The 13201-nt window shown below is 41.2% G+C and overlaps 1 protein-coding gene across 1 annotated transcript; it reads right to left on the bottom strand.

Moving 5' to 3' along the window:
- Nucleotides 1-578: 578 nt before the first annotated feature.
- LOC140487648 (uncharacterized) lies at nt 579-7250 on the bottom strand. Its single transcript, XM_072586932.1, has 5 exons — nt 6860-7250; nt 5444-5545; nt 3230-3279; nt 1212-1346; nt 579-689 (listed from the first exon to the last, which is right to left on the bottom strand). The coding sequence occupies exons 1-5, from the start codon at nt 7248-7250 to the stop codon at nt 579-581; spliced, it is 789 nt and encodes a 262-aa protein (XP_072443033.1).
- Between the last annotated feature and the right edge of the window lie 5951 nt (nt 7251-13201).

A 13201-nucleotide genomic window follows, 5' to 3' on the forward strand; every position in this document is an offset into this window, starting at 1 on the left:
AATTTTAAAAGTCCCTCTCGTTTACAAGAAGCCATTGTCCCTCGACTCGCCAAACGTGTGATTCAGCATCTCCCGTTACTCATCTGATTTATGAAGCAAGGGATCTAAGATGAGTATGCAGAATGACCAGACCGCAATAGGAGTAAACACTTCCCAATGTACTGTTAAATACTAACGCAGAACTTCTGCTAATATAAACAGAAAATGCTGCAGAGTGTGACAGAGTCAGGCAGAACTTGTGGAGAGAGGAAACGAGGCGGTAGGACAACAAAAAAAGAGTCTGTATAAAAATGAAGAGCCCAGAAATGATCAAAAGGGTTTTTTTTGTTGTTGCCCAGTGATAGGGGTTAGGCAAGTCTCACCTGTTCCAGAGGTGTGTAATAATATTTCTGAACAGGTTGGTTAGAAAATATCTGAAATGACAGAAAGAGTGATAGTGCTACAAGAGGTTTCTCTCTCCCTGAATGCTGCCTGACGTACTGAACGCCCTCAGTATTTCCTGATTTTAGTTTAGATGTGCAGCTTTTCTTCCAACATAACTGTTTAGTCAGAAACATGAAAGGACTGTGAGTTGCACTCTATTGCATCTCACCCTTTTTAAACTGCAGTTTGGAGTAAACCATTTGCACATCGTGTCCACTTTCTGTCTTGGGTTCTGCTTTGCGCCTGTTCACTGTTGAATACTCCACCTGTAAGTGTCGGACAACGCATTAGTTCTGTGTATTTTGATATATGGAGAATTTAAGCAAACAGCTAAGTACTTTTCTAGATTATATCAGTCTGCATACATTGCAGCAACTCAGCCTTCAAACTGACCGCGGTAAATTCATTCATTTGTTAATTCACGTTCGAAAGATGACTCTCAGCAGCAGGCTGAATAAATATTTCATTATTTTCAATTGCCGTTGCATGATTTTCTAATATTCATTGAGTAACCGGATTGTAGAAATATTCTCCATTTAAATCAAAATCTAAAATCATTGTTTAAGCCAAACATCACAAAACGCTAGGTTATAGTCCAACAGGTCGATTTGGAAATACTAACTTTCGGAGTGCTGCTCCTTCCTCCCCCTGACGAAGGAGCAGCACTCCGAAAGCTAGTTCTTCCAAATAAACCTGCTGGACTATAACCTGGTGTTGTGTGATTTTTTTAACTTTGTCCACCCCAGTCCAACACCGGCGCCTCCACATCATTGTCCATGCCAACATGCCTCTGCTGGTGAGATGTCGGTCGCTTTCTTTTCCACCAGTGGATCAGAATTAACGATCTCCAGATCCTGGGGGTCTTCCCCATTTCTTGCAGAAAACAAGGTCGCGTATATTGTTGTACCTGACCTTGAAGTGTCCTGCAGAGTACACAGAAAGCAATATTAATGGTCCGTGTCACACTGAGCTCTTGGCGAAATGCTCCTGAGATTAATTTTGTTAATGTTATTTTACATGATAAAAGATGACAAAAACCTTGCAGATATATTATTTACGTCATTATGGCACAGGTTCAGTCTACACTGCAGAGAAGTTACAATGGAAACAAAAGCAAGTTAAATCAATTGCGTGACTATCTTCTTTAATCTTTAAGCTGTCATGGGTTGTGGAAACCGCTAGCAAGCCTATCATTTGTTGCCTACGCCTAAATATTACAGAGTGGCATGCAGGGGATTTCAGATGATATTAAAGTGTCAATATCATGTTGTTGGAGTCACAAGTAGGCGACAATGAGTAAGGGTGGCAGATTTACCTCCTTAAAGGATATAAATGTACCACATCGGATTTTATAACAGTGCATGATAATTGTGATAGTGACCATCACTGAGACTCCCTTCAAATTCCATTTTTTCAACATTGAATTTGAACCCATGTTCCGTATTTGCTTCCAGGCCTATGGATTACTGGGTCAGCAGCAATATACATATTGCTGCCGTCTTCAGATGTAAACGTCAGCCCTTAATTCTCTCGTTTTCTCTTGCTGACTCAATTTTTATTTTCTGTAATTTTAGTTTCTGTTTCTATTTCATTCAACGACAACACCAAAGCTTCTATGAAGTTTCCTGAACTCAATCCCCCGGTTGCCAAGCCTATCCGCACCCTGGTGCCCAGCGTCCTGGACTGGCCGTCAGTCCGTTAGCGGCTCTCCATCCGAGGTTACACGCTGGTTGCTGTCAGAGCCTCTGCGGGGTATCATTGGCCCGGAGCTCTCCAACTTCCTTTCCCGAAATAATCTTCAGTTTTTTAGAGCCATATATTTTCCAAGTGACAACGTTTTTCTTCACCTAACGACAATGACCATCTGACCGTGCTAGCATCCGTCCGCCGAGGTAGAGTAAACTGACTCCCACACCAGGCGCTTTTAGAAGTCTTGATGTTTTGAAAAACATTATAGCACTAAACTTTCGTCTAGCCCTCGTTGTGGTCAAACGCCCTATTTACCGTTTCTATCTCGTCTGACAATTGGTTTAAGACCATACGAACCAGGAACGGGAGTAGGCCATTCGGCCTCTCGAACCTGTTCTGCCATTCAACAGGACCAAGGCTGACCTAACACTCTTCACGTCAACTTTCCTGTCCTTTCCGCATAACCTGTGATTCTCCGACTGATCAAGAATCTATCTCAGCCTTAAATATGCGTAAAGACTCTGCCCCCACAATCCTTTGTGGCAAGAATTTTTAAAAATGCATGACTCTCTGAGAGGAGAAATTTCTCTTCAACGCAATCTTAAACTGGCGTCCCTTAATTCTGAGACTATGCCCACTCTACCATGAGGAGAAACATCCTCTCGACATTAACCCTGTCAAGTTAATTAAGAATCCTATATGATTCAATGAGATCATCTCTCATTCTTCTCAACTCCAATGAGTAGAGTCCCAATCTGTTTAATCTTTCCACATAAAGCAATCCGTCCACACCTTGGCGAATCCTTGTGAACCTTTTTGAAACTACTGTCTATGAAAGATTTTTTTTTAGATAAGGGAACTAAAACTGTTCACATTCTCGCATTCTTCAGCACCTTGCACCTTTGCAATGTTCCTCGGTGATAATTCTTCAATCAAAAGATATGGGAAGTTGATACTAAAGACAACTTTGACACATAAATGTGTTAAATTTCAAATCAAAATCTTAAAGACGTTCTCATGCGTATACTTAAGTCACTTGTTCATCAGACTAAATCCTAACATTTACAATGTGTGGGGTATAATCCCACTGTGTTAAACACAACTACAGGTGCAGTACCTCTGGGACAGTCCCGGTAGGTGGAGAGCAGTGTTCAACTCCTTTCTTCCCTGGAATGACAAAACAACCGAAAATAGTTACAAGTCAATCTTACGTGTTGTGCACAGTCTGCGACTGAGTTACATTTATTCGGCTAAGGTCTGTACCGGCCTGCGCGGTGAGAACGTGCCAGTGTCGATATAATCAATAATGAAATCGTTTGAGCACCGGAAGCGCAGAAGCACTTTTTAATCTAGATAAGACATTGAGCAACATTTGCTTTGAGATCTGAACCGTAACAACATATGTCAACTGCAAATTAACTGCTGGGGACAATTAGCTCGGGACACCAGGCATTGAATGATATCAGATTTGTCTTTTGATAGTACGTGCTTCCATGCAGTTTATGAGGCATTAAGATGAAAAATTTTAAATAAACCATTTACGAGAAAAAGATTGAATGGGCTTTCAGATTTTTACGGTAGTGGTATAAATTTAATTGGACCAGAGTCAGTATTGTGTAGCCTTTCAATAGAATAGCTTATCCAGACAATATGTTAAACAAGGCCCTTCAGAGACAAGGCAATAACAGCAAAGTTAAATCACAGCTTCTATAATGCGGTTCACATTGAACAGCCTAACTCTGCCGGACTGCAATGATGTACATAACTTGAATCGAGGGTGAATTGACATTTCTCACCATTACCACTATTAGAATTATCAAAGTCAACAAAATGTAATATGGAACCGAAAACAGGAAATGCGTGGCTCACTAATCGGCCTGAATTTATCGGGACAGCAAGAATTCTGGACTGAAAACAAACAAAAAAAATGCTGGAAATCACAGGGGATCAAGCAGCATCCGTGGAGAGAGAGCAAGCTAACATTCCGAGTCTAGATTACTCTTCACCAGCCCGCTCTGGTGAACAATTATCTAGACTCGAAACGTTCGCTTGCTCTGTCTCCACCGATGCTGCCTGACCTGCTGTGATTTCCAGCATTTTTTCGTTTTCACTACAGATAGCAGCAACAGCAGTAATTTGCTACTAGTGAGAATTCCAAGGGATACAATAACACAATTGCAAACGCGTTAAACGAGGAAACAGCTCACTAAATGAACAGGTACTCTCAATGAAAAAAAACGTGTTTGAACGTGAAATATGTTCTCGCTCTGAAGAGGCTGACTTTAGCGTTAAGTGACATCCAGAGATATTTAATCATCCAGCAAAGGAAGCTGCTCTCAGCCTGTGTGTAGTACTATTGAGGCCAGTTGGTGCTCTGTACTAAACTGAGAGCAGGGGACACTTGGCTTGTCTCAGAATGGTAGGTTTTGGAGAGCTCAGTAGATTTTAATGCAGAAAATGACCCCAAATCAAAGTCTAGACGAAAACAGCCAATGGACAAATAAAGTTAATGTAAGGTGGCTTGTACTGAGTCAGGACACACGAACAATGCATACCGCCCAGTAGCCAAAGAACTCCGGGAGAGGACAACAGGATTCTTTTTTTTAGAAAAGCGACGAACATCTGCTGAGGATATAGGTAACAGTTACATTCGAATGAGGGCACCTCGTTCCCTGATTCATAATGATGCGTTTTTGTAGGCAGGAAAAAAAGTCATAATTGGCCAAAACACACAGGGTACAGGTCAAGTGCTGAAAATGGGATTGGAATAGTTAGATTCTTGTTTTTAACGGGGCAGTTCGATGGGCTGAAGGGCCCTTTTCTGCCTAGTAGAACCCTATAACTCTGTGGTTAAATAGTGGATACTAATAAGAAGTCTGAAAATATAATTTTCTCAAGAATTGTCGAAGACGTGGCCTTCATATGTGACATTAACCTCTTCCCTAGAGGTTCAATACTATACGGAGGCTGAGAGAAGCTTCCCTTGCCGGATGATCAAATATCTCTGGGTGTCACCTAATGCTAACGTCGGCCTGTTCAGAAATAGAACATACCTCACGTTCAACATGTGCGACAATTACATACGCTAATACGTTCTAGTTATCGTACATAAAGAGCTTGAACAATGTACTTCGACTGTTTTATTTCGTGATTCTATCCCACGTTGTGTACAAAAGAAACGAGAGAGTCGCCGTTTTCGGTCAAGCATCTGTTATATTCTAGCGTTGTATTAAGTTCCGACAATGGTATATTAAATCGTGGTAATATTTGATATGTTTGAGAAAAGTATGAGATCCGCACCTAAAATTTCCAATAAAGGTGTAATACTCACGTTTCGCTTTCTTGTTGAAAACCACAGAGAGGAAAATAACGCATAAAATCAGCGGTATGCATAGCAACTGGTAAGGGAACAGATTTCTGCATTGATCGCGCTCTTAAAAAGAAAGTGACATGTATCTAAAGTGAAAATCTGTGCCGAATATCGTTCAACTATTTTAATTAAAACCACGTAAGAAATCATTATTATCATTGCACCCTCCGTCTATGAGGTGACCTCAAAATTGTACCTATGTTTTATGAGTTTCCTTCAAGTAATAACTTTTATTTGCATGCGTCAAGGGTGCAAGAGAAACCCGCTGCTACTTCTCCTGCATCTCTCCTCTTGAGATGCTTTGGGAAACGTGTTCTCTCAGTTAAACGTAAAACAACAAAAAAGTTAAAATTACATCCAAAACAGCCGCTGGACAAAATCCCAGAGAATTTACAATTATTCACCCAATGTCCTGACTGGACATTCGGTCATTTTTTTCCCCCAGAAACATGAGTGTCCTGTAGACTGTTCGCCCCGAGGTTGGAAATTGAGGATATTGTGCAAGATTTCTGCGGCATGATTTAGTCGGAATTTTCATTGCGTTTGGTTTAAGGTTGGTTTCTTTTTACCGATTTTGCTTTTCCCGAGTTTAAAAAGAAACTCCATGCAGCAACAAGCAGCGAACATCAACTTAAAACTGAGTCCAGTAAAACCTAACATTCGGGTAAAGTCAATAAAATTCGGGATTCGTTATATTTCCGCTTGTTGACTGCCATTTATTTGTACGGGAAGGGTTCAATATTCACCTGACCGAAAATCTGGAGGTCACAACATCCTCCTGACACATACAGAGGTGTTAATGTCGATTAATAGCATTCACCAACACCCGCCAAATGGGTGCAATTCACACCCTGCGGTCCTCATGTTTTCAAATGGGAAGTGGAGATGGTCCAAATCCTCGTTGTGAAATACTAACGAGGGGAACAGAATGAGAGTTGGGAAGCGGTTTCCTGGACTACTTACAATTTTTTACTTGGAAACATTGAACTGCACCATAACCAGAAAAGAATCTTCGCTGGAAATGCTAACACGCTAACCGCACCGCGGTGCCAATTACTGACGGTGCTGAAGTGAAGTTGTGCTCAGGTTGGGCTTATTGATTCACTGAAACCAGTATCTACATTTTACACCCATTTTCTTCCTTCTCCAAGTGGCCTTGCTTTATGATTGGGCTGAGGGTTCAAAAGTTATCCAATTCTCTTCGCCCGAGTGACAGTTATCAGCGGGAATTGCTCAATTTCCCTCCCGCCTACGCTTCCCAACAAGAAGCGCAGCAATCCTGGGGTTTAGCACTCTGTTTTAACATCCACAGCTCAAATAAACACTTGTCCTGAAGGCAATGCTGTGACTGGGTGCGTTGCTAATGCTGGGACTTACCCATTACTGTCAAAATGCTTCCTTTCCCCACCAACTCTTTGGTAGACGGGGGATTCAAAACCATTAATTCACAATAATATGTGCCGCTGTCTCCCATCTGAAGGTCGCTTATTGATAATTGGGAAATATTTCGTTCTCGGTCTATTGTATGGACCAGTCGGACTGACTTATTTCCATTGTGCTTATCCATATAAATAATTACTTCGGTCTGATTACTTCGGTCCGCTGGTCGATGAAGCCAGTTGATTGCATAGTCCTGAATTCCGTCAGCTGCATATTGACAGCTCAGATTCGCTGTCGCGCCTTCAGTCACCAGGAGAGTTCCTGGAGTCTGCTCAACCCGAATCCCTTCGGCAGCCCCCTGGCTCCAGTCTGGGCAGAAATTGGACATCGGTATCCATATCAACACCAGGAGGTTCATGTTAACAGGCGGCTCTGGAGGAGGTGAGTGTGAAGGCTAGCAGAGGTTGAGGCACTCGCTCCGTGTTTACCTGGACAGGGGCTAAGGCGCGGATGTGGGGCGTGGGGAGTCTGCAGGGAACCAACCGCGTGTGGGCGAGAAAGCTCGGCAGCTCAGTCTTCTCAGGCAAGTGGTCGCTCCCCACAAATAGCTCCGGCGACTTGAGCGTGCGGAAACAGCAACTGAAGGCTTTGATGCAGTTTCCTCCCACCTCCTTGCTGTTCACATGTAGCCCTGGGTTATTGTCAGTTAAAACGAAATCTATATCAGCCTGTTGCGGAGATGCTATTGCAGATCCTTCGAGCACTTGGGATTTGATTCCAGGTCTCCTGGTCCCGATAGGCATACTACCCCTGCACCACAAGAGCCGCTTTATGCTACTCTCATAGAATTACATAAGGGCTAGGAGCAGGAGTAGGCAATTCACACCCAGGGCCTTCTCCGTCATTTAATCCGATCGTGGTTGATCTCACCTCCGCCTCAACTCCCCACTCCTGGGCGCTCCCCATACCCCTTCAAACCCCTTACTCGTCAAACATTTCCCCATCTGTCTCTTTCTTAAACTTACTCAATGCCCCACATCCGCCGTATACTGGTCTACTGGATTCCACAGATTCATGACCCTTTGAGAGAAGCAATTCCTACTCATCTCTGTTTTAAATCTACTCCCCTTCAGCCTAAAACTGCGAGCTCTCGTTCTAAATTGTCTCACAGGGTGAAACATTTAATTTGTCAATCCTTTTAATATTTCACATATCTTCATTTGATCTCCTCGCATTCTTATCAAAACCGAGCAGTGTAGGCCTAAACCGCTCAGCCACTCCTCGCAAGACAAGCCTTTCATCTCTGGATTAATCGAGTAGACCTTCTTTGAACTTCCTCCAATGTAATTACATCCTTCCTCAAGCAACTCTGCGCAGTACTCTAGATGGTGTCTCGTCAGTACCTTGTACAATTGCGCTAATTGATCCAACCGAGCTTGAAAATAAATCGAATAAACGTTTAAACTAAATTCAGCTCAACTGCAAATTGGAATTCTCAGTAATTGTCAGCAAATGCAGGATCAATAGTTGCCTTGAATGAAAACTGCAAAGTCCTCCCTATGTGAACGGATGAATGAATGCACTTTGCTACAAGATACGGCAGGAAATACGCCCGGGGAAGCGATTTGAAGTTCTCAGTGCAATGCCAATACTGTTGTACTCTCAGTTTCTGCCAGTCAAACAGACATCAATGAAGGGTTAGTGCCGATAGCACGGTCACAGAGTAGCGGCTGGAGGAGGTGAAGCTCAAGAACAGATTCATCTTCTTGATAATTGAGTGAAAAAAATTACCTTTAAGTGGTTTGGGTTCTCTGCATGGCTGTGCTCCCCTGGTCCCTAAACTCCTGATTCCTCTCTAGTTCGCGGTGAGAACCATAATTTTGATTTCTAATTAGAAAACATTCAACAGACTGTGGCTTATGTCACTTTGCCAGTAAACGCGAGGCTTGCTCTACTAAACTGTAAGTCATGGCAGCTTCAGAATTTGAATTCAGTCAAGGAAATATAGGAATTAAAAGAAACTGGTGTCAATAAATGTGATATGATGGAATTGGACTGAAGAGCTGGTTAAACAACGGGACGTAACCAAATTTGCTTACCAAATTTGCTAACGACACAGAAAGTGAGATGTGAAAAAGGCGCAAGTAAGCTACAAATAGGTCGAGTGACTGGGCAAAGATCTTATAAATGGAGTTTAATGTGGGAAAGTTGAAATTATTCATCTTGGCAGAAAGAATTAAAACAAAGCTTATTAGCTAAATGGTGAGACATTATAGAGTTCTAAAGTGCAGAGGGATCTGGAGGTTTAATGCATAATGGCAAAAAAGTTACTATGCAGGTACAGCAAATAATCAAGAAAGCTAATAGAGTGTTACTATATATTACAAGGGAAAATAGTATCAGAAAATTAGAAAGGCAATGTTTCAGTTACATAGGACACCATGGGACAACATCAGGGGAATGGTGTACAGCGTTGGTTACCTTATTTAAGTAAGAATGGAAATATGTGCAAAGTAGGCCAGAGAAGGTTTACCAGACTAATACCTGGAAAGGACGGGGTTATTTCATAAGGAAAGATTGGACAGACTGGGCTTGTATCCATAGGGATTTGGAAAACCAAGAGGTGACTTGATTGAAAAATAATATCCTGAGATGTTTTGACAGGGTAAGTATGGAAAGGATGGTTAGCTCTGTGGGAGAATCTGGAACTAACCAACACTGTTTAAAAATGAAGACTGCCCATTTGAAATGGAGACGAGGTAACTTGTTTTCTCATAGAAGGTTGTGAGTCTATGGAACTCTTCTTCCTGAAGAAGCTAAATAATCAGACTCTTTGAATACTTTAAAAACAGTTCACAATGTGGTCGGGGTGTGTACATTGACTGTATGAGGAGTTATTAAGACAAAGTGAGTAACATTCTTTGACTCTGGGACAGAAGCTCCTGGTTTAAGAGTCACCTCCTCACTTGATGACCAAGGAAGGTACATTGATAATGCGGCCAAACAGGTTGAGCAGCAACCTGCAATACATCCAACACACACCAATGGCAGTCAGTAGTGCAGAAGAGAACCCTGTTCAGCCGTTTGATTGAAAGAATGTTGGAGCCTCTATCACTATCCTTATTTTAAGACTTCCTACAAAAGTGCATGTCCTCATGCTTTCCCACACTGTATTCCGTCTGCTACCTCTTTGCCCACTCACCTAACATGTCTAAATCTTTTTGCAGCCTTCCCACATCCACAATACTACCTATCCCTCCACTTACCTTTATATCATCTACAAACGTAGCTGGAATACTCTCAGTTCCTTCATCTAGATCATTAAAGTATAAAGTGAAAAGTTGTAGTCCCCACACTGACCTTTGTGGAACACCACTAGTTACCAGTTTCCATACTGAGAAGGGCCCTTTCATTACCACTCTCTCCTTTCTACCAAACAGCCAATCTTCTATGCATGCTAGCACGTTACCTCCAACACCGTGGGCCCTTACCTTACTCAGTAGCCTCCTGTGCAGTACCTTTCCAAAGGCCTTCTTGAAGTCCAGGTCAATAACATTCATTGGTCTAACCCGCTTATTAACTCCTCAAAGAATTCTAGCAGATATGTGAGTCATGACCTCCCCTTGATGAAACCATGCTGACTTTGCCCTATTTTCCAATATACTTCCAAGTGTTCAGAAATCTCATTCTTCACGATGGATTCCAGGATCTTTACCCGCAACCAAGGTTAGGCTAATCGGTTTGTAATTTTCCATCTTTTATCTCACTCCCTTTTTAAAAAGGGGTGTCAAGTTGGCACATTTCCAGTCCTCTGGGACCTTTTGTGATTCTAGCAATTCCTAAAAGATCATCACTAACACCTTCACTATCTCTTCAGTTGTCTCCCTTAGAGCAGCAACTCCAACTCCCTGAGTAAACTGTAACCCACCGCTACTTTTGCTGTATCTTTCATTGAACCCAATAGTGGCAACCTCCCCAAGCGAAAACCAAATTTTAATCTTGTAAATTTTGTTTTGCAAATTTAATTAGAAAAACGGAACTGTAATTCATAGATGTGACAATAATTGAGTCGAATAATTGCTATTTTGCTAAATGTCAGTTTTCAAGAGCCCTCCCTCATGCATAATATGTTCCCATTGATCTCTATTTCTGTAACTTGGCTTAATTCTTAATTCTCATTTTTCAGTAGCACGACTCCAATAGTCCTTTTTGCTCTTTCTGAGCTCATCATGTCCTTGAGAATCAATTTCTGTTTCCTTGATCTCATCTCCATAAAATTGCTGATCACTTAGCTTTTAATTGTGTTCCCCACATTATTGTTAAACATTCATTCTCTTCAGGTAAGTGTCCTCTTTCTCCATATCCTTACTCCTCAAAAATCCAGACACCCACATCTTTGCACATTATTGCTTCATGTTCAACCATCCTTTCTTTCCCAAACCCTTTGAATGTGCTTTAATCTCTAACTATACATGTATGTTCCCGAGGAACTCCATTTTTGAATCTCTTCAATCAGGTTTCTGGCCTGTTAAATATCAAAACAGTTTTTATCAAATTCTAAATAGCATCTGAGTTGAGTGTGGTAAAAATTAAAACTAGCAATCCTATTTAATCCTTTATGATTGATCTCCAGCCTTTTATATTATTCACCTCCTCCAGTGCCACTCCAATCATCCAGCTCTGTGAGGCTATATTTGCCAGTTTCATTGTTAATTATCAGATCATAGCTCTGAGAATCATTTGCAATGCCTCCACTTCCTGCTTTTCCAACATTACATATGGCATCACCCACCATTCTATACCTGGGCTCATTTTACTTCCAATGCTGTCCATCATCAACATTATCCAGCTTTCATAAATGCACTGAGAACCACCAGTTCAGCAGCTACACAACCTCTATCAACCCATTCACTATTATTAACCTCTCCGATAGCTATCACTGAAAGAACTGAACTTTCTTGCAGAATTAACTACTGAGAAAGATTGAAGTTATTGGTCCCCAATTTGGTGCCCATCTAAAACCATCTTCCTGTTAAATGTCTGAAGGGAACTAAATATTTTGCAATGTTGGTTTCACATTTGACACCAGAAACACCACTAATCATGTATCCATAATGTCACCAAGGCCACCTATTGGTTTAACATCACCTGATTTGATGTTCACCTTAGCTCATCAGATGCTGTGCATTTACTGTATCTCAGCATAACTATTCCAGTGGACTCTTGGCTAACCTCCTACATTTTCCTCCTGTAAACATGATGTTGTTAACTTAACCTCATGTCAGGTGGTGAAGGATGAAACGAGAAACCAATCCATTTCTTCATGACAAGTTTATTTACAGAGTGCAACATTGCAAACATTTGAACACTACCAATTACCAGTGCCCCTCGATTTCTCTTCATAAGTACTTGAGGTACTTAATTAAAATATCCACTACATATACATCAAGGCATCATTTTCTATATTTCATATGATCCACCACCATATAATACAACACTCTTCCAGAACCTGTGCAAATATTTTGAGGGAACATTCATTTTTAGAAAGCTGCCCAAGAATTGTTGACTGCATCAGTCCACCTGCTCCTCTTGTACTAGCAAGGTCAATCTGTAAAATGTTGTTTGTTTATATTCTTTGTCAACTGGGCATCCTTGCAGAAATCATTGGGCTAATTCTTCTCAGAATTCCCTTAATTGCACTCGAAATGCTCAATCATCAAAAACCTACATCTATTGCTTCTATTTGTGTTTTTGCATCTGAGGTACTTTTAACCACTCTTTTAAATTTGCTGGTTCAAGAAACAACATTTTAAATTTTCACCATCAAAATGGAACAACCCAGCTGTCCTAAAATGTCCAGGCCTAAGATTGGCATTGGAGGCATCATCAAAAAAGGACTAATATTATGTTTTTCAGGTCACCGACTGTTAGAACTTACTTTCTTTAATGTTTTATTCATCTTCAAAATGTCCTCAGTTGTACATTCAGCATTTTCTAAGTTCATAAATGTCATCTGGTCTTTTCTGTGTACAGGGTATATAACCGATTAAACTGTCAATTTAAGCTTTTAATTCTTTTATTCATTTTAATATGTAAGATCAAGGCCAGCTTTTCACTACATTGGAACTCTCCATCATGGCTAACATTATGGAAAGTGCTCTGAAATTGCAAGTCCTGCTCCTAGCATGCTATTCTGTGTTGCCTCTAAACATGTAGATATGAGAGTAAATCAGCCTGCGTTCCAGGCTTGTTTCATGGAGACCATTGGCCATTTAAATCAACACCTGCCTTCATTGAAGTAAAGGTTTGGCATCCCCATAGTGTAGAACTTAACGTACA

This window comes from Chiloscyllium punctatum, chromosome 17 (genome assembly GCF_047496795.1).
Source record: "Chiloscyllium punctatum isolate Juve2018m chromosome 17, sChiPun1.3, whole genome shotgun sequence".
In the NCBI taxonomy this organism is placed as follows: Eukaryota; Metazoa; Chordata; class Chondrichthyes; order Orectolobiformes; family Hemiscylliidae; genus Chiloscyllium; species Chiloscyllium punctatum.